This window comes from Drosophila sechellia, chromosome 3R (assembly GCF_004382195.2).
Source record: "Drosophila sechellia strain sech25 chromosome 3R, ASM438219v1, whole genome shotgun sequence".
NCBI classification, from domain to species: Eukaryota; Metazoa; Arthropoda; class Insecta; order Diptera; family Drosophilidae; genus Drosophila; species Drosophila sechellia.
This window is the reverse complement of record NC_045952.1, coordinates 18,415,524-18,438,401: the sequence shown is the minus strand read 5'-3', so window position 1 is coordinate 18,438,401 and position 22,878 is coordinate 18,415,524. Positions and strand designations below refer to the sequence as shown.

General features: G+C 42.1%; 2 protein-coding genes across 2 annotated transcripts in view; both read right to left on the bottom strand.

Annotated features, from left to right (window-relative positions):
• The window catches only part of LOC6607011 (F-actin-monooxygenase Mical), a 44,795-nt gene that overhangs the window by 20,262 nt on the left and 1,655 nt on the right, over window positions 1-22,878 (bottom strand). Inside the window, 2 exon segments of the mRNA XM_032721754.1 lie at window positions 5,225-5,276; window positions 19,209-19,285. The gene's annotated coding sequence lies outside the window, so the exon portion shown is untranslated.
• On the bottom strand, window positions 832-1,661 carry LOC6607009. The gene has a single exon (XM_002031762.2). The coding sequence runs from the start codon at window positions 1,417-1,419 to the stop codon at window positions 949-951; it is 471 nt and encodes a 156-aa protein (XP_002031798.1). The 5' UTR covers window positions 1,420-1,661; the 3' UTR covers window positions 832-948.

The window sequence follows — 22,878 nt, the reverse complement described above, 5'->3', positions numbered from 1 at the left end:
TTTGCCCTGCTTTTTGTTTCGCTTTTGGATTCAAATGACAAATGAAATCTCGTCGCAGCATTATACTTCAATTAATTGAATCAGAAAATAAGCAAGAATTACTCACGCTGATGTCCAGCGATAATATTAAAACCGTTGAACAAAGCAACGGAGAGCAGGAAGGAAATCTTCGCAGGGAAAACTCAACTTTTGAATACTCTCGAAACCGATTGGCTTGAATCCTCTCATAAATCATGAAAAATCCTAATAGCCAATTAAACCCTTTTGAACTCAAGTAGAGCATTTTGTGCGCACCTATTCCATTCGACTGCGGACTATAATTGGAATAGCCTTTGAGTGCTGACAAGTGAGCCAGACAAAAGCCAAAGGCAAATGAGCCGGTAAAAGCTGCCACTCGAGTTTGAACTTCTGTTTGGATCCCGCCTAGACAGGCAACAACCTGACAATGGACAGTGGGGAACTGAGAACCGAGAACTGGGAACTGCCAAGTGGGAGCTGCAAGGTGGGAATCCTGAAGTGGAGTGCCATTTGCGTCCGGGGCAAATGGGGGAAAAAAGTAAGCCACAAGACCGCAGCTGTTTGTTCTTTGTGAGTGCGTTTCTGAATGTGAATGTCCCTCATTCACTCACTCGCATAAAGGACAATAGCCCCTGGGAAAACGTGAGAACAAACGAGGACAAGTCACTGACCCATTTTCGGGGACATCATTACGAATAGAGATTTTTATCGCGGCTAACCAAGCTTTCAAGGATTTCAATAGGATATTAAACAAATAGCATGAGAAAAGATTTGAAACCCATAAATGTAAATATATAAAATCCTTTCTAAAAATTAATCTTGGTCCAAATTCGAGGCAGTTGCCTCGACTTTATTGAACGCGAGATTTTTTCTGTTGCACAAACCACAAAACATTTCACTGTCTGATACAATTTGAGAAATGGAGAATTTTCATAGTACTCGAGGAAAGGGCAGCATGAGACGGGCGTCCAGGGACACGTCGCCGGAGGGCAAGTGTTCGCGTTGCTCCCCCGAGCTCACTCGGGAATACCTCAACCCCGTCATCATGGGCGGAGATCCGTCCAGTTGCTGTAGCTTGAGCATCAGGGTCGACATCTTGGGCAGAGAGCCCTCGCCACTGTATCCCGCCAGAATATCGGCTGCATACTGGTCTATATCTCGGCCCAGTTGCTCCACCACCGGCTGCACCACCGAATAATGGTCATTGAGGCTGCTAAAGAATCCATGTCGTGATCCAGCCTCGAGGACGTCGGTGACCACAGGACGGATTCGGTGCAGCGGCAGCCTGTAGACGTCGGCCACTCTTTCGGCCACCTCGTAACTGGTCGCCGGGCGACCCAGCACCTTCAACACTTCCAACACCAGAGCCCCATTCTGTCTGCCCAGATTAGTGGGATTCATTCTGAATTACGCGACTGGATGGCGACGCTGCGCCTCTCTTACTGCTATCTATTGTAGATTCTTGCTTTTGGTATTGAACAAAAAATTAACAATAAATTTTTCAACGGCTTTGGTTTTGCCCCGCTAGCGAAAAGGGAAATCGAAACGTTTTGGTCGATAGAGACAATGAATATGTATTTTGTTTGGAAGTTTGTAACACACTAAATTCAATGGCAAGAAATTTTGTGGTTGGAGATGAGACGAGGGGGTTACTGGGATCTGCAGTTTGGATAAAGGTGAAATGTCTTGGGATCATCATGCTTTTTGAAAAGATGATATGCTGCTACCACGAACCCCTTATTAAATCAGCTGTCAAATTGAACAATGGGCTAAATAGAATGAATTTTTATAGTACTGAGCTCTTTAATAGATTTTAATAAGAAAGCTTTCTTTGTTTTCAAGTTTTGGAAAACGTTAATGCAAAAAAAAGGGTATCCTTTTTGCATAGATTTTTATCCTTGACAAATTATTCTACAGCAACCCACACAAGGCAAGAAATCGCACATTCAATGCCGAAAGTCGGTTCCAATTTTTTGTTGTCTCATCGTCTATTAAAGTTTGGGACACAAATGCGATTGGCGCCAACAAACTCATAAAAAAGAGCTGGCTCAATGCCCCCAAACCACGCCCACATTGCGGACAGGAAAGAGGCGGTGGGTCACGCAATTGGCGACAGCTCGACTGTCTTCCTCTACCACTCTCTACACTGAGGGAAAAACTAAGTGGGCTACTAAAATATATCTGATGGTTCAAATTCGCAATTGATGTACGCTATGCGATTTTTCATGAAATCAAAAACTAAGCATATCTTTCGCTCCGTGTAGCTATCGGTATTTTTCGCTCTTTGTTTGTCCGGGTTAATCAAAAGCCTTGTGGGTCACATTATGTCATTGCGCCAAAAGAAAGGCGGTTGGGTTTGAGACGAAATACGAAAATTAAAGTCGAAAGAAAATGAAAAGTTGAGCGCTTATCGATTTTTGTGTTGACTGCTTTATCTACCAAAAGTCGCCGCCACAACGCGAAGTTTGTTGGGGCAGGGTGTGAAATTAAAATCAGCCAAAAGTTGAGGAATGGGTAGGGTATCAAAACAACCGGCGAGGGTGGACTGCATCACGTTTTTCTTTTCGCCAACTGGGGGTGAGATGAATGACTCATCTTCGAATACTATTCGAGGGTGGCCCGAAAATATCCCACCATTTCTACAGCTTAATTACTCATAAATTCAGAAATAAAACCAAAATTGTGGACTTTGAGTAAACGAATGAATTCATAGTTTATAAAGTGTTGCTGCCGGACAAGATCAAGGTTCCCGAGAACAAATGAACCATTTCAGTTTGAAATGCTGAAATTTCTCTTTCGTTTCCCTGTGCAAACTTGGCCAATGGCCAGGAAATTTATAACAAGTTATTCGAAACACCAACATCTCGTAGTCCCATTCATAAACAAAATAATTAATTTTGTTCAAATTTTTGTTATTCCTTCCGCAGTTTGCTTTTGTCCATATTATATGCTCACCTGATGCAATGCAATTGACACGTTTGTCCAAATTATCACAATATTTATCGCTTATATCACAGTTTTCTGTGTTTATTTATTTAATTTTTTATTCGGAGCAATTCGTTGCGAGATGCAGAGCCACTTGATCGGTAATGAAGCTACGCCACTGCCTGGGATCATTTTTAAGGCATTTTTGTAACAACAGATGACAAAGATACAATGAATATGACCAGGTACACAAAAGCCAGGAACATTCCAACCACCCCCACAACGTGAGAAGTTCATCGCAAACTGTTGATATACAGAAAAACATCATAAAGGCACCTCTAATTATAGATTTATAGATACTGTATCTACATGCCAGTTTTGTTTATTATCACTCATCGATAAGAAAGCTCATTCTTGAGCACTTTCTAATAAAAAAAAGAAAAAACCAAGAAGAAATGCTTTCCGACTTAGGCATGAAAGTCACGTAATTTGAATATATCTTTCTTATTTTATTCGTTCGCCTTTATGTGACAATGGTAAATAGAAATATGTCACTGAAACGTGAAGAGTTTTCAGAAGTTATTGAAATTATTTTTTTGATTAAGCCAATGGAAAATTTCGATATATTTTTAACTAATAAACCTCTTATTTTCAAATCGATCTGCTTAGCACCTATGCGCTTCAGAAATCTTGGCATAAAAAAATATGCAAATAGACAGCCGCTTGATTGATTTGCGTTCGTTGTTTTCTAATTTTGGTTCCTATGCCAATTGATCGACAGCCTCGCAGACGAGCGAAAATTGTTGGAATTGCAGCAAATTGATTTATGAACACCAAGCAGACATTTGAGCAACACGAACCACAATGCGGAAGCGCCATCGAATTTTTACTTTGGGGATTAGGGGCACTCACTGCTGGCGGGAAAAGTATAAAATGAAATAAAGCAACCATTCGGCCAAGTGTGACAATTAAAAGGCGCGCCTGTGGCGCTTTTCTATACCTTTTGGTTGGTTTTCACAATTACAACAAGATGTGACAAGTGTAGAAACAATGAAAATAGATTTGATTGAATAAATCTTGTCGGCAACATTTTGGTTGGCAGCCAAAACTTAAACTTGGGGCATTGTTATAAATTTGTTACCGTATTTTAGTTTGCACTAACGGACGTGCCTAAATAAATTACGTTTAATTAGTGGAATATGGTCAAAGCGCTGACAGAGCAGCTTAACTCACGATATAGCAATTAAGTATCGAATATATCGGTACACCCTGACCATATTAAATTTCGCAATTCTCTAGTTAGATTAAACATTAAATATTAAACTTTGTGTGCTGCAAGAGACAAGTAAGTTTGTGTACCTTTTGGCAAAGAGTTTAACGCACAATGCTGCAGCATCAAGTGTAATCCGAGGCAGAAAGATATTCGAATAGACAGCAGCATTCGTTTAAACATTTTTCGCTATTCTTAGCCAAACAAAATTGGGTCAGCAAACGATGCGGTTGGCCAACTCGCAGCCACGAGCCAAAAATTTGCCCATCATTGCGATTGAAGGAGATGCGCGGAAAATCTGTGAGGCGCCTTCAACTTTTTCGCACAAACATATAAATAAATTTATACGTATGTTTATTTATATATATACAAATAGCAAATTAATCGTTTTTTGCTCCCTACGCAAGCAAATATCTCTTGCTAAACGAATTTTAATGCAAAATCAATTTTATGACTTCAAATGACATCATCACTGGAGGGCAAAAAGCAGGAGAAAGTAGGAGCTTGTTCTCCAATTCAATATCCTTGCGCCACAGCAGCATCCTTTTGTGGATAATCCTTTTGAAACATGCCGTTGACATCATTCGCAGTTGCTGCTTTTTATGACCATTGTTCATTTTAAGAGAATATGTTGCAGAATGGTATGGATGTTAGCCAGCTCTAGTTGGGAAAGTTACAGCCCGATTGTATAAATAATATGAAGAAATGCCCCATTTTCGTCCGTCGGACTTACTTCCTGCATATTGCAGCCTATGTTAAATTTAATAAAATATATGCCGACTGCACAGGAAAAAGAGAAGAAACTAAAGTGGGCGTGGCAAGCCGCACTCCCAAATCCGCCCTCTTACTCCGCTCCAGTTGCTCCGTTACAACTGGGATTGGGGTCACGCCCGGACAAAGTTCTCCTCCTCGTGGAGAAACAAATTTAATAAACAACAAAATGTGCAAACAAATTTACATAAATATTCTAGTTTTTTTATTTTGCGTGGTTTAATTGCACACTCAACTTACTTGTCTCAGTCGCTGTCGATGTCGTGTGGGCCTGTCATATATGCAGCATTAACTGGAAGCAAAGGAAATATATGATATATATTTAGATCGAGTCGAGTTCATATGCATTTCGCATAGCTTAGGGTTAAATTTATTGTCTACAATTATGCCACCAACTGGATTGACATTTCAATGTTGAGGCCAATTAAAGATATCGGGGCCTTCATTATAATCATGTGGGCTGTGCGAATATTTCAGAAAGCATCCAGTGCCAGCAACAACTGAAAACCAATTTATAAATGTCTTTGGGCTTATGATGGATTTCAGATTGTATCTGTGAGTCGCGTGGGCCAACAAGACAACGAACTATGCCAAATACTAAACATCTGGGTTTGGCAAATGCAAACCGAAGTGCCTAATACACTTGAGAGACATTATGTCTTGTGGGAAAGTATCTATAACATATATAACTAATTATTTGTTATTCCTAGCAGAGTAATTAAAATTTCATTATGATTATCTGCAAATAAAAGTGAGCTTTAGACCAGCTTATTAAATGCGAAATATGGGCAAGTTCCGCACCGAAACGAGATTGAATGCGACAGATTGCAAGAACTATTTATTGCATGTTCAATTGCAATTGCAGACAAGGTAAACAAACAAAATCGCAGACGTAAACACCTGCTTAGGTAACGTTGGCTACCACATGGCAATTACCACATCCTTTTCGGCTGTCGATTGCCCAGCTCCAAGCCCCCTCATTCCACCCATCGAACTCCAGACCCTCGCGAGCAGTTAAAACTGCAACGAGTTGGCAAAAAGTACGTACGACTGGGCATTTATTCAAAGCAACAGCCCAGGCACGAAAATGGCATTAAACTCAGTGGAGACGAAGACAATGACGCTAGACGACGACGACTGACGATGAATAAAACACTTGGGGCCTACTACTACTACTACGGTCCCCAGCGGAAAATGCCGAGTATCCCCAGCCAAAACAGGCCACAGACAATTCGAAAAGGAAATGGCCAAAAAATAGAAAACCCAAAACAGAAAATCACGTGGCCAACAGACGCAGAATTGGAGAAATTTGCAGTCGAGTTGGTAATAAAGAAATGCCCTTTCATAAAAAGTACAAAATATATTAATATTTATGGAAGAAAATGTTATCATTGCCGAAAGATGCATAATTTATTCTATGTTAAACGAGATTTGATATTACCACTACTTTAAAAACATTATTACCCTTAAATAGTTTATACCTTCAGCTCAAGTTAATGGAAAATTGATGGTGGTCGTAATAAATCAAAAGTCTCTGCCTCCTTTTTGGACGTTTTTCGAATTTTTGGCGGCTGCCGTTTGCCGCTGCCTGCAATGAATGAAATTAAATGTTGCCAATGGGGATAGACCGAACCATAATAAAAAAAAGGAAAAACTGGCCACAAATGCTAGTATGCAAACAATAACAACGGCCACATCCCAGTTCGTTTTGTTGTTAGCTGGTTTGGTTGGTTGGCTGGTTGGTTGCAGCAGCAGCCGTCAAAAGTTGCCAAACTTGGCCAAGTGTGCAACGGCAAGTGTTCGGTTATTCAGTTATTTTTATAGCCACCGCAGCAGCGGCAACAACAACAACTGCAACTACTACGACAAGTGCAGCAAACTGTTGGCCAGGCTAAGGTGAAATATGATTGCAGGCTGGTTGGCCCCAAGTCTCGAGCCTTAAGGAAAATGCTGTTGTTACTGGATTTTGGCGCTTTCACTAGTTGCGCCGCCGACTTTTCCCCACGTTGTCGTTTTCGTGGCTCCTACAGTTGGCCTATAACTCGAAGCTTTGGCATGTCGAATTCGGGCCCAATAAATGAATTGGTGCTGGTGGCCACAAAAATTCTATTCATCACGCTCGACCGCACCCAAAATTGTTGTACAAATTTTGTACATAGATAGGCAAATTTGTTGATGTTTGTTCTTTATTAGTGTAATGGATACGAAAAGCGGTTTGCATATTTTGAACGAATAACAAGAGGTGGTTAGAATTTAAAAATTAATAATGGTGCAGGGAATTAATAGTTGGTACAGAAAATTCTTGATTTGACTTTAGCCTAATTATAGCCTAATATTTATCTACTGCAAGCATACAGCTAACTAGATACAACTTAGTCAAGATGTGCTTCACTTTCCGTTTCGTTCTACGCTAATCCCTATTTGCATTCTACTCCTACTGTGAGTAATACTTTACCAGATTTATAAGGTAGTTTAACCCGTTGACAATACGGCAGCGGCAAGCTGTGTAGTCTATGGCGTGTTATAAACCAAACAAGCGAAAAACCAGCAAAAGAGATAAAGTATCTACGTATCTGTAGATGACCCATCTGAGATACGCCATCGTTTCGAGCTGGCAAGATAGATAGGTGACCTGACCTTTAGCCGCACTGCGATGCCATGGATACAAAAGAAAGACTGGCAGCCACAATGCCGGCAGTTAATCATCGGTTATATCATTGACCTCCCGAGAGATCGAGACTTCCAATCCTCCCCTCGCAAATTCACTGCATCACCCAGTGACGCCCATTTTCACCCCACCGCAGCATAATTAACATGTGAGCGATAAATGTAATTAGCGATTGCCTGCACTTAATTGCACTTTCATTGAGCAGAGTTCATTGCCGCATCTCGGCGCTTTTGTGTCAAATGTTGGGCCGTGTCAAACACAATATTCAATTTTCTATTCGCCGCACTGAGTATCCCATAGATGCACAAAGGCGCAGCGGGGCCAACAAACAAATGCGCCACAGAAAAAATAAACAAGCAGATGAAAACGTACACATATCGAGATGGTTGCACTGCCAACGCAGAGAGTTTGGGTCGTGTACTTTGTTTAAAAATAACAGGAAAATAAGAAAATGTATCTGCCAGCGGTGCAGTTCTGCAATCCGAAAGATACGGGCCCACCCGATGCACAAGCATACACACACACACACAGATGGTGACGGACTGGGTCTTCGACTTTAGTGTAAACACTCCGTCTAAACAAACGCTATTCAAGGATGATGCACTGCAGCTTCTTCAAAGCGCTTCTGACCTCAAACAAAATCCAACAACCAGCGATGGCAATAAGCGTTTGAGTTAAAAAGTCCAAAGGCTGAAAGAACAAAAACTCAATATATAAACTTTAGACACATTTTTAATATATTTTATTTCAGCTCTTATAATCTGTCTATAATATAAACACGAATAGATCAAACCCAAGGCAGATTATTGCAAAAGATAACCAACAACACATAGTTTCTTGACTAAACTAAGTTCAGTGGCACTATAAAGTCAGTTGTGGCGGGATCACATGCACTTGAGGCTCTTTTCTTGGTGATATTTTAGGACCACTCACGCAGAAAGTGGACACAGAAAGACGACGCCACGAGTGCCAAGGCCCGAGGCGGGAAATTGCGATTTGCACGCACTGCGAATTTTACTCCTGACCACCTCGATGTCACCTGTCCCTGACTTTTTTCGCTTTTTGCCATCTGATGCCTCTTTGAGCGTGCGTGAAGAAAAGTGCGGCGGCTATTAGGAAAATGTGTCTCTCGCAAAGGCAATGCACCTATTTTTAGTGCATTGGCTCCCCAGCCACCTCAGTCTTTAAGTTGGCCATGAAAATGTTGCAAAAGTATCTGCATCTTAATCTGCTGCTGCCGCGGTTGCAGGTGTATGAACGAATGCATGTACAAAGTTGCCGGCGTACAGGTGAAAGTATTTAATTATGCGTCTGCCGCATGACAAATCTGTTGGTGTTGATGAATTGCCATTGCAATGCAAAACATCCTTGGCTAAATGTCGACATGCCAAGAGGCTGAGACAAACAAACACAAAAAAAAAGCGAATTTCCCAGCGCATATGGCCAGCGGATGCGAAAATGTTCGGACAGGAAAGTGAGTGTGCCCAAAATTGGACTCGTCGCCGACGGAGTCGGAATCGCAATTGCGTTTTCATTGGAAATGCGAGGTGATATCGCCATGTGTGGCTTTTCCAGGGGCGCTGATCGCAGCCCCCCGCAACAATGGGCAAACATTTATTGGTAATGAAAACAAACAAAGTATCAAGTGGTCGGGATTTCGATTTCCATTCCATTTCGCCTTGCCAATATGTTGTATCTCGTATCTTAGCCAGCTGCGTGTTTATTTGTTTGCCAAACGTGTTTGTTTGTACGCTGCCACCCCCAACTGCCATATCTGTATAAATTGGCTTGGCAATTGACACTTGGGTGTGATGAATATTTGAGCATAAGGCAAGCAGTTAGCAGATGTCTCACTTTCCACACTTTTTATTTGAAGAATTAGAGCGTATTTGCTTCATATTAATATACCCCACTTTTCTCAAGGAAAACAAAAGATTCATATTTAATTGGGGGTAGATTCCACAATGGCGACTTACATCGCTTATCTAATCAGGTTTTCCTTGGAATTGTCTTTAAATCTCTGCCGCACACCCGGCGTATGAGTAATATTCGTAATTCATACGTAAAAAAATTGGCTGGGAGTTCTGCGATGACAACCAATTAATGCTGACTATTAAGACGCTAATTTGCCAAGCGATTAGGTGATTATTTACTCGGTGTACTCAAAACACTGAGAATCATAAAAAATGGATAAGTTTTAATAGGAGTGTGCAACGGGGCGGATGAGCAATCGGCATAACTTCAAAATGCGCTGACGAAATACAATCCAAATCGAAAGCTAAGCCAACCGAGCAAAGCCATCCGTTTTAAAGTGCATTTGCAACTATTTCTACAATCGATTTTATTTATAATTTAGCATTTTTTCGACGCTGCTGTTATTTTGATTCGATTTCTTTGTCCGCTGGCATTTTCATTGCAACAGCAGCCTCACCCGCAGCAGAAGCCGCCCGGCAATTGTTAGCCTTTCGAGCATACTTATTCGAGGCCTGTTGTTAGACAATTTCATTTGCAGTTTGTTTTAACGCGCAAATATTTGCACAATCCTCGGGCCGCTGCAATCGTAGCTGCATTTGCTACACTTTTCAGTCTGTTTCTGTTGCAGTTTCGGTCCTCTGAGCGCTAATTGAGTGAGCACACGACAGGCATTCAGCCAGTCAGTCAGTCAGTCGGATGGACTGTCAAGCAGCTCTAGAGGAGAAATGAAAAACGCAGCGAGGTCTGGCAGCGATCTGGCCGAGCCACACATAATGTGGGGCACACATTGAATAGTACACACATCCCCCAGTGGCTCCACGCACACTCTGCGTTCATGCCTCGGGAAGTTTGAGGCATGCAACACGCCATAAACTTCAAGGAAGTTGCCCAAACGATCGGCAGTCAGCATGCGTTCCGAAAGGAATTTTGATTGCCCCACTGTAACTGATTCAACCCACAGCAAACCGATCAGTACCACTCGACCACTGTCCATAAAATTGTCATAAATTTAATCCGATAAAGTTTCATTTCATTCGCCGGGACTGCCCATCTAATCAGCAGCCTCATAATTCCCATCATCATTACGGCAATCACTACACAGGGAAAAATATATACAGCTTCATATCAAATCATAATGTGTCTTAAATCTAGAAGATATTGTGAGCTCTTTAAGTTCATTTAAATTCGAAGGAATCCTGTACTTCTAGTTTAATTAATAAGTGATGGTTCAAAACTATACCATATCAGCTAGAACTCGATCAAAGTCCCACTCCCATTTATTTTTTTGTGTACCATTATGTTTTGCGTGGTTATTGTTATTATATAGTATATATATATTCCGTTGAGAGTCCGCGTCACATCCACTGCGCATCAACGCACATTTTCCGAGTTTCTTTTTTTTGGGTCAAAAATTATTTTTTTTTGTATGTTTGTCGAACAGCCAAAGTCAGTGAACTTTCAGCTAGATGAAATATTGAGGAAAGTTCTGTGTCTTGACAGCTTGATGGAGCGGCAGACTGACGGATTGATGAGCTTCTCCGCCCTGAAGGACTTCTTGGCCAAGTCCAATAAAAGGTTTCAAACCTTCCAGCCCCGAGACGAACGTGCCTATAGAGTAGTCATCAAAGGTCTTCACTACTCAACGGACCCAGAGGAAATTCGGGATGGGCTAAACCGTCACGGACACAAGGTCAGAGACCTCTACAACCCCACCCAAAGAAGTACCAAAAAGCCACTTAACATATTTTTCGCCAATCTCGAGCCGGCCAAGAACAACAAGGAGGCCTATAAAGTTACGCGACTTTGCAGATCAGTGGTGACAATCGAGCCACCGATAAAGTTTAATGACGTGCCGCAATGCTATCGCTGTCAGGCATTTGGACATACCCAACGGTACTGCCACCTAGAACACAGGTGTGTCAAGTGCGGAGACAGCCACCCAACCGTTGAGTGTAAAAATAATAATAAGCCGGCCCATTGCTTGCACTGCGAAGGACCGCATGCAGCCTCATATAAAGGTTGTCCCGCATATAAGAAGGCCAAAAGCATGCTCGCTCCAAAGCTGGCTTCAGCCCCACGCGCCCATTACACTGTGAGCAGCAGCAAGGTTACTCCTAACGTTAGTTTTGCCAACGCTGTCAAGCAGGCAACTGATGAGACACATGCCATCCCTCATACTCAGGCCAATTTTGACAACCTGATGGAAACAATAATGGGCAGAATGGAAGCCATGTTTGAAAAAATGATGGAGAAGGCGATGAGTCAAACGAATCAGATGATGGAGAAGGTAATGAGTCAAATGAATCAGATGATGGCAACCGTCTGTAAGTCCCTATGCAATCAGCACTAGACATAACCATCTGGAACGCAAACGGCCTGATCAACAACAGGCCAGAGGTCGAGCTTTATTGCAAGACCAACCAAGCAGATATTCTCCTCATATCCGAAACCCATTTTTCAGACAGGTCCTACTTCACCTTAAGGGGGTATGACCTCGTGTCAGCCATCCACCCTAATGGTTCAGCACGCGGCGGCGCCGCCATCCTTATTCGCAGCAGCATCAAATTCGACACCCAACCACCAATTCAAGAGGATTGGGTGCAATGCGCCCGAATATCGGTAAGCACCACCCACGGAGACATTACCTTAGCTGCTGCCTACTGCCCACCCAGATTTAGAGCCACGGACGATTGCTTCTCTTCGCTTTTGGACAGCCTCGGCCCCAAATTCGTCATAGGAGGTGACTTTAACGCCAAGCACACTTGGTGGGGTTCCAGAGTATGCAATCCAAAAGGACGCGCGCTATGCAGGCAGGTTCTCTCCCGCAACCTCAATTGCCACGGAACTGGGACGCCAACATACTGGCCCACTGACCCTGCAAAAACTCCAGACATCTTGGACTTTGCGATCTCTGGCGGCCTGGACCCGGCAAGAATCCAGACCAGGGAGGTGGAAGACCTTCTCTCGGACCATAGTGCCATTGCCGTTTCGGTCTACGCCTCAGCCATGTTGAGATCCGCGGGTAAAAAGTTAATCTTCAAAACGTCCGACATCAGCAAATACCACCACTGGCTGAACAACTCGACAGTCACTAATCCACCATTGGATACCCCTGAACTTATAGATGCGGCCGTTGTGAACCTCACCTCGCAAATTCAGGAGGCAGCAACTTATGCTGCTCCAAGGTTCTCTAACCAAACGAGGGACAGAAGTAGAGACGTCCACTTTTGGAATCATCGGGTTAATGAGCTCAAGTCAGAGAAAAGGCGTCTCCGACGGGTTTGGTTCCTCTCCAGGAACCCTAGAGACAAAACAGCTCTCAACAGAGCCACCAAGGAGCTGAAGGAAACTCTGGTCAGGCTAAGGAAGGAGGCCCTCGACAGCTTTGTTGGTAATCTCGCGCCGGGTGATCCCCACCACAACCTGTGGAATGTTACCAAGCGCATCAAGAGGCCACTGAAGAGGATCCCGCCCATCAGAAGACAAGACAACTCATGGTGCAGAACTGAGACCGAAAGAGCCAACGCATTCGCCGAGCACTTGGAGGAAGTCTTCACACCAGCCAATCGATGTTCCCCAAATGAAGCAGCCGAAACAGCCAGGCTCCTGTCAGAACCTCTCTTTGACTCCGAGTCGATACCCCAGGCCACGGAAGAGGAAATCAGCAATTTAATAGCGGCAATGGGTAACCACAAGGCTCCAGGCGATGATGCCATCAATGCCATTGCTTTAAAGCTCCTCCCCCCTATTAGCAAGTCACTAATCACGACCATAATAAATAAGTGCTTGCAATTGGGGCACTTCCCTTCATCATGGAAACGCGCCGAAGTAGTTATGATCCTGAAGCCTGGTAAACACGAAGCCAATCCCGCCTCCTACCGCCCGATCAGCCTACTACCAGTACTCTCCAAGATACTCGAAAGAGTATTTTTGACCAGAGTATTGCCGGTGATTGAGGAGGCTGGTCTGATCCCTGATCACCAGTTTGGCTTTAGGCGCCGCCACGGGACACCAGAGCAAGGCCACCGAGTAGCGCAATATATCCTGGACGCCTTTGAGAATAAGAAATACTGCCTAGCAGTAATGCTGGACATTAAGCAAGCCTTTGATCGTGTTTGGCACCCCGGTCTCCTCCTAAAGCTCAAAAACGGCCTGCCCCAGCCATATTTCAAGTTCTTAAAATCGTTCCTGGAGGGCAGAAGATTCGCCGTCAGGTGTGGAGAAGCGCGCTCAGACGTCAAAGAAGCCCGTGCAGGAGTTCCCCAAGGAAGCGTTCTCGGTCCGCTCCTCTACAACGCGTATTCGGCTGACCTGCCGGTGATACCGAGCCAGTACATTATGGCAGCCACTTACGCCGATGATACTGCGTTCCTAACAACAGCAGATACCCCAGCAGAGGCCTCCCAGACTATGCAGGAGCAACTAGATCTACTGAACACGTGGCACACGAGATGGAATATATCGGTAAACAGCGACAAGTCAACCGCTACCACCTTCGCAACTAGACGCGGCACTTGCCCACCAGTCAGTTTCAACGGGTTCCCAATCCCAGAGGTAGCCAATCCAAATTATCTTGGCTTTACACTGGACAGGAGACTTACATGGAGACCACACCTGCTAAAGAAGCGGAAACAGGCGGAGAACCGAGTCCGTGAATTCTACTGGCTGATGGGCAGACAATCTAAGCTACCGACTTCCACTAAGCTCCTTATCTACAAAGCGATCATAAGGCCAATCTGGACGTATGGCATTCAACTGTGGGGCACTGCATCGAAAAGTAACATCAACATTATCCAGACATTCGAAAACAAAACGCTCCGCACAGTCACAAACGCTCACCCTTTCCACGATAATGCCACTATACACGAGGTCCTCAGCTTCCCCTGGGTGAAGGATGAGATTAAGAAAAGCAGCAGGCAGTACATGCAGAGGCTTCAAGACCACCCAAACAACCTGGCACAAGACCTGCTGGACACCAGTCAACGCACCAGGAGGCTGCACCGATCACACCCTTTGGACCTCTCTGGGATTAGACACGCAAATTAAATTAAATTATATACATACATTATTATATACATCATACATACAATATCGACAGTTATTGTATAGTTTCGCAACAATTTATGTAATCAATTAATTCTCTACCGTTAAGTTTAGTCATCAAATTTAATGATTGTCCGCGAAGGACAGTTTTAAATTAATATATCCAAAAAAAAAAAAAAAAAATTTAAATATATAATCGCTTGAGAGTAAGGTTGCGTAATTGATTTGCTAGCGCTGAGAGCAACAAGTTTAGGATGAAACCGAAATTGATAAATAGCATTGACTCTTTCTAGCACATCTTCCAGTCTGTTTCACTTTTCTGGTACGTGTGTGCGTAAAGAATTTTGTTAGATGCTGCGGCTCTCACTTAGCATTTGCAATTTGCTCAGGAATGCTGCTCTTTGTAGTGGCGAAGTTTCGCTTTCTAAATGCCTCGCATTACTCATACGACACGTTGTACAATGTTGCAAGCTGGCGGGTAAGGTTAGGAAAAAGTGTGTAGAGTTGCTGCAGAAATAGTTGACAATGGTAGTACGAAACTCTAAAATTATTTTATACTCTTAAGGTTGTTAGATGTTTACTTCAGACTTCATTTTTTCAAATGCAATAACATTAAATACCTTAAAGTATTAACTGATTACTACTCTTTTGTGTTTTATAGTTTGTATGCTCTTTTTTTTGGCCCACTTTGCGGCAGCACGTGCTTCGGCTTAGCCAGCTCTCTTCGCTTTTTATTTGGCTTGGCCACTTGAGTTGTTTTTAATAAACTGTTAATAATGGTTAACTTTTGGCGCTCACCAGCCACACACGCTTTTAGCCACACACTGGGTGAACAATGACACTACACCTGCCCACATGAATTGCGCTGGTTTTGACCGTATTTGTGTGTATGTCTTGCCGCTACTTTGTGGTCGGTCAATAAATGTGGCCATTATAAGCCTTGTTCGGGCGTGGGCGTGGCATTTATCCATAGTATATTCCATACGAGATTGGCCATCGCGTGTGCAGACTTCTTGGTTTTTTCGTGGAGCGTGTGTTGGCGTGCTCTTGGCAATTTCGGATTTTTTTCTCTCTTTTTATATTTTTTTTGCCATAAGGAGCATTTCGGTGCGATTCATTGACCAGATTCCATGACTATGCACAATGTAAATGAAACAATTGTTTGCAGTGGTTACTGCTGCTTTTTTTTCTGCTTTTGCTGGCATAATTATGCGCCTGAAATCGTTGGCTGTCATTAGGCGCACGAGTTGACCGTGAACCAGTGACGGCTCCACATTTTCAATTCTCTTTCGCTTTTAATTATTAAATTTTATGAAAACACTTTTGCCAAAGCCATTAAAAAGTAAAGCAAATTAATGTGAATATAGGGCAAAAGATATTTAGATAACTTTAGATGATAGTTTTAGAGATGTTCTGGCTTATAAAGTTTAATAATATGAGCTGTCGAATTTGTTGTAGCTAAAATTGACGAAACCATATAGCAATATCGGAAATGAAACCAAGGACTAAAAGGCTTTTTTTCCATGGCCCAAACGTCACTAGGCTACTTTGTGGTTTCAGGGTGGGCCGTTTGAATTGTCCCAGTTGCATTGCCAATATCCGCTGGCAATGCAATCAAGCAGTAAATAAATTCGAAATAGTAACAATACAGAAACACCGAATTCCATTGGCTGACTGACTGACTGCCGACCCAATGAATGAATGAATGAATTAGTGACGAATGCCGGGCGAGCTGCGTGAATCGATTCACGCTCGACCGACAAACTTCCGCTGCTGGGCCGAAAGCTAACGAATGATAACTGTGCCATGTTTTCCACTGGGGGTTCAGTGCAAACGTCATAAACTCAATTTCTCCGATCCCTGCCCCCTGGGATCCCCCAAACCCCCAATCTCGAATCCCAAATCCCCAATGCCCTTTAACTGTACCGCACTGTGTGTACATAGTTTAGTTACCTTTCGAAAAGACAAAGCACTGAGCAAAGCAAAGTCGGACTAAAACAAAAAGTGATTCATGCGCAACCAGAAACAACGAAAGAGACGGGTAGACACCCAAAGAGAGAGAGGGTGGTATAAACTTGTTTCCTAGGCCTAACAACAAGAGGCAGTGGAACATCCAAAGATGGGAAATGCTTGCTATCAGAAGAGCTCTCTCGTGGGTATAAACGGGTATGAACGATTTTCTATAAACCATGAAATGCACCTAGATGTACATGGAACTTCGCTCGGTACATTCAACTGCGGGGTTTGCTTTCCTTAACGGAACCCAAATCGATCCGCCCTTCTGCCATCCTTAATTGCATTGCCACGCCCCGTTTATTGGAGTGCGGTTGCCTCGACTTGCCCCGACTTTCCAATTGATCCGATTGATAATTGGATTTGCGTTTGCCGATTGGGAAAAGCGTTGAAGCGGCGGCGGCAAAAGAAACTACCTTTCGAAACTGAAACTCCATTCCCTTATATGGATCGGAGGGTCGATTCGTGATCAATCAGCTGATTCATTAGCCCCAATTTAGTTGGTCAAGGTTTGGACGCTCCAAATGCGAACGTGCTTATCGTATCGACACTTTTCGCAGGTCGATTTCCAATCGCAAATCGTTATCAGTTCCCCCGTTCGATTCCATTTCAATAAGCGTCTAATGAGAGTGGGTCGGATGGCAGACCTTATAAGGCTACGGAACCCCTATACGACAAGTGCGGTATGGGTGTACTACTAGGCGCCGATCGTTAAATTAAACTACACATGTTGTTGATAAGGAAATGGTATTCGCTGAATCGAATGTTCGCCTTGTTGATTTTTTCAGCAGGTGATAATAGATTTGTTTGTTTTACAATGTTTGGAAATTTTAATTGCAGCGGTATTTGGAAGAAAGCGGAACAGAACAAAGCTATTAAAGTGATTCGGTATATTCGTGTTTGATTCATGAATAAATTTGATATGTTTCCATAATCAAATCAAAACTATACGACTGCTCTACCCACACGATCTTAATCATAGCAATTTGCAATCAGAAATTGATTTAAAATTGCTTTGGCCACAAAACATTAAACATAATAATCACGGGCTTGTGGGAGTTATTAGATCAGCAAGCCAGTTCGCCTCAAGCTTAAAAAACCTATATTATCATAGAGCTACCTGAAGCATAGAATTTCCAGCATAAGGCAATGAACTACATGTCTATGGAAACATCAATAATTTTTTTGGGGCTGGGACCTTTGGCCATAAATAGCTCGAAAACGCATAAACATGTCCGATGTGTGTAGTGTATGTTTTGTTTGTAGTCGGCGAGTTGAGCCCACAGTTCAATAAACCCACCACAAAGCTAATTACAATCCCCGGCAGCAAAAAAAAAGCGACTAAAATAAAATTTTAACTACAAATACATACATACCATATACCATACCATATTCCATACATTATGGAAACAAATGAAAATAGTCGTTGTTTCTTTCTTTTTTTTTTGACAAATTGTTAAATTAATTGCACATAAAAGAGCCACAAAAGCGGTGCTGTGGAAAGAGAGATCTCTCTAGATCGCTCTGCGTAATTAAAAATATAAATGAAATGGCAATTGAAGAGCCGAAATACAAATGCCCCATGCAATCAGCTTTCTTCACGCTAAAATTAGCAGCCGCCACAAAAAATAAAAAACTAAATACAAGAAGAAGAAAGGGGCAGAGGCTGTGGGCAGAATAAATTTTACACAAATTTTCCACCGATGAAAGTTTTCCCCTTTCATTATTTTTCGGCTCGTGTTTATCGAAACTGTTCGAAGATGTTTAGATTTTCATTTCTTTTTAGGAATTTCCTTTTTTTCCCCCACCAATACCCCCCGTTGCCCATGAGCCGTGAAAATGGGGGTGTGATGTGGGTGGTGCCCCAATCAATTTAAGATTAAATTGAAAAACTGCAGCTAGAAATTGAAACTGAAACTAAAACTGTCAAAGCCCAATGCTGTGGGGTAATTAAAAATAGTTCTTGCAGGGTTTCGATTTCTCGAATCTCACATCTCGATTCTCGTCGATTGCCGATTGCCGATTCAGCCAGTTCGATTTTATTATTGTCCCAATAAACTTTGCCCTTTTCAGTTGGCCATTGGCCAATAGAAGAAGAAGGCGAGCAGCGTTCGCCAATTAAAAATGCATGATGCAGGGTTATGAGGCAGTCGAGCTGGCTGTCCAAGATTGATAGGCCAGTGCAGGTGGACAAAACTCAAAAAAATACAAGTGCAAGTGACATACAAGGAACGATAGAACGATAATTTAATTGATCAATGAATATATTAGACAGCGGAAACGGAAACTCTTGGCTTTTGCATAACTTTTAGTACAGCTTCATTTTTAGCGGAAAAACTCTATACCTGTTATTTAATCTATTCCAAATAATCCGCATGTCGTGGTTATGGCCAGCAAACGCAAATCTATCTTGTCCAACAGCAATTATCGGCCATTAATTGTGGCGTTCTTAGTCACTGACATATGCCAATCTACACTAATACGCATATGAATTTAATATATAATTATACATTTCGAACAACTCACCTTAACAAGCAATTTTGCTGGCAGAAAACATTTGTGTTGGGAAGGCGATATATATATATTATGATTTGTTTAGTTCACTGAAAGGAAAAACAGAATAAGTATTGATTAAATTTAATAACTAGTAATTTTTTTAAAAACTGCTTTCAAGGAGTTATTTAGAGTAGTTATTTAAAGTCTTACAAGGAACTAAAGAGCAAAGGTGTACTTAAATTAAGTCTAAGGTAGTATTTCTTTAAGTGCATAAGCATATTGGTTGATCTTCTGATTTGTGATCTCGGCAATGGCCAAAATACGTCATCTTTCGATGCCTGACTCTTCTAAATAATTAAGGAGACTGACTCATGTGGTTCTCTACCTACTCTATATATTACTTAAAAGGTGCACAAATAAATATAACCAAATTGATCTGTAAACAACGAGAGTTTCCCAGAACATGGGTGCTTTTATTTTAGACGGTGGCACATCCGGTCGAAATGTCGATTTTCCGAGAGTGCCATTGACATGAGGTTCCTCCATTTGGAAATATCTGTTTATATTATGTCCACTGGCCAATTTAACGACCTTCGGTTGCGATCAAACATTGTCGCCTGTCAGCACTTTGAATTTTCATTGAAAATTGTATTGTTCACTGCCATTAATTGGCCTTCGCTTTGACTCCGGGAGAATCGAGCATGCAAATGCAATTTGTTTGGATGATTTCAATTGAGAGACGGCGAACCAATGCAATGGGGTGTTTGCATGGCGATTCAAATCAATAAATCGCGAATGGTGTTTAGTCAATAAACCACTTGCAGTTTTCCCAACAAAAATAGAAGCACAAAAGTAGATTACATAAAGCACTAAAGGTAAACTTCAACTTTATACCATAGTGTACTTTGAGATTTGAATTACTAAGGATAACATTGAATTAGGACACGAAATTCGAAGAAACCGTGTACATAAAACACCCCCACGGCGTTATATTACTTCGGGCTAATCCCCAATGCTTGCCCCGTTCCCACTTAGGTTTCATTGGAAATTGAAACTTCTAGTTCGAAAATGAAGTGCAGTTTTGTAAACAAATGTTGGTGGTTCTAACAAACCCCTATGTATATATGAAAACATATAGCAAAGGTAGGTGAGCCGTGCCAGAAGCTGTCGAAGCGTAAAAACTTAATCATATTAAGAGCTCGCAAACCGGCTCCTAAACTAAACTTGGTCTAGAAGGCAGAAGGGCTGATTAAACGATAGATGGATAGATGAACTGAAGCTAAGCGAACGGGTGAGTGGCTGAGTGAATAAACCGAGTGGCTAAATGAGCAAAGTTAATGCCTCACTGGCTAAATAACTGGAAAATCGAGGCTCACATTAAAAACCCAAACACCGGCACAAAGGCGGGCGTAACAAAAGTAGCATGTTGTATGTGCTTAGTTGTCTCAACTGAATTATAGACAAGAGCAGAATCTTATTCACCGGATCAGCGAACTTTTGCAATGGGAAAATGCACAAATAACAAAGCGAAAAACAACAGCCATCGCAACAAAGGAGCTCTCCCACTTGGGTCATGGTCATCATGGTGATGAAGGCGATGTCTGTCGTGTTTTTAATTAATAATGCAACTCCTACCACCTCTAAAGTGAAATAAAATGAAAAAAAAAGAGACGGCGAGAAGGAAAAGCTCAGACAACAAAAAGCATGAAATTTAAAACGTAAACGAACAGTGGACACTTTGATGATGTATTTTTGATAAATTGTGAAAGTGCCCGGCACAGACGACAGCTAATTGACGCCCCAAAACTCCCCAGCAAACCCATTTTTCCCCACCGAATGGCATATGTTATTAAAGTGGTGATAAAAATGCGATTAATAGCACACAAAAGCCTATCATGTGAAAGGCCAACAAAAGCCCAAATGGCATATGCCAAAAAGGAAAAAGAAATCGCACTGGCGATGAAAAACTTAACTCTGCCGCTGTTCAACTTGAAGAAAAAACTCCAAATACATAGAATTACGAGTGTAAAAGATACTTGTCCTTGGACGTATGCTTATCTAATTCGGCTGATATTTTATCACTGTCACAACGCAAAACATTGAACGATATCAATTTCCCATTTATGGGTTAATTGGGGGAGAAAGGCAGATACGGGAATTCAACTCGGGTCGGGTTTCGTTTCCACGAGGAGCAATGTTTAATGGCTTTTCAAGTGCTTCTCACATGGGGAACCGAACCGAAGACCCTGCCTTCCACTTGCAGTTGCAAACGCATTGCGGTCATAAAGAGTGCACTTTATGGCATGCCACTAACAAAGGTCAATGGTTTAAGGGGCCACAAAAATGGGAGTGTTTTCCAGGAGTGACAGCAGTTAAAACATGTGAAAGTAATCTATACTTTCTAATTGAAACTCTTTCTAACTTTAAGTTGTTCATGATAGATTGGCTAATTGCAGAATATTTAAATCAATTCAGCACACATATACATATTATTTATATTTTCCTGATCCCACATATTCAGTGAAAGGGGGAAGACCAGTTACATTTACACTCTAACCAACGTATGCTAATGACCATTGCTATTACCATCAGACTAAAAGCCATTAACGCCTCTTGAGAACCATGGTCCGCAAATATGGCCCAAAGCGAAATGCCTAATGAAAATATTTCACACAAAGCATACACTCATAACAAATGTCACACTTTGCACGTGTCCCCAAAAACAAAAAACAACAACAAAAACGAGGCCCCAATTAGAGCCCAAATTAGGTGTTTTTCTCGAGGCTGAGGCTTAAAATAAAATTCCAACCTTCGAAAGTGATAAAAGAGCCCAGCGTTGATTATTATAAATAGCAATGCTCCACCTATTATCTTATCTCTGGATTTAAATACACTTTCGGCCATGCGATCGGACCAGAAATATTTATGCAGTCAAGCAAAAAGTTTGGCTCGTCCACTGGAATCCAAAGACTGAGTACTTTCCCATTGTTCTTGTGCTTTTGCCAGTGCAATGTCATGACTTGACGCCATCACATTTTCATTTTCTGGGCTGCCTTGATTGGTGTAAAGAAAATTGCACCGACAGCAGAACGCGATCTTAAAAGTCAATGCTCCTATATATGCTCTTGTTGTGACCGGGTTCAACGAATGGCGATTATTCCAGCGATCTTCTTATCAGAGGATGTTCGTGATTGCGACTCCCTTGGTTATTTCCATAGAGTTCAACCCGTACACAATGGGTTTACAGATAGCACTATATATCATTCCATTCTTATGTAATCTGCAGTCTAATGTAGCCTTTTCCTAAAAATTGCATGTACTATATATATATCTAATCTCAAAACAATCATTTGATTATCTACTTCGATGCAATATTTGGTGTAATTAACGGAATTTCTTTGAAATAATGTCATGGCTAATGTGTCAAATCTTTTCGCTGACTTGACAATAATGTTCCGTGCTTTCTTGTTTGACTTTCTTTCGTTTTTGGAAAACTTCGGCACTTGTCATTGTCGGGTGCTGTCACGCCCCCCGTCACGCCCTTTACAATGATGTCACATCGCACAGACTCAAATTGCTCCAATTTCGTCCCCATTGCTTTTGACTATGTCACGCTTTTCCCAGCGAGCGCTTTTCCACACTTGACTTCGCATTTCCCCGCGATCTTGGGACCGCATTATTCCCACCTCAACTAATAACT

Coding starts and splice junctions, on each gene's coding strand:
- LOC6607009 (XM_002031762.2), bottom strand. CDS start 1,419: ATGAATCCCACTAATCTGGGCAGACAGAATGGGGCTCTGGTGTTGGAA.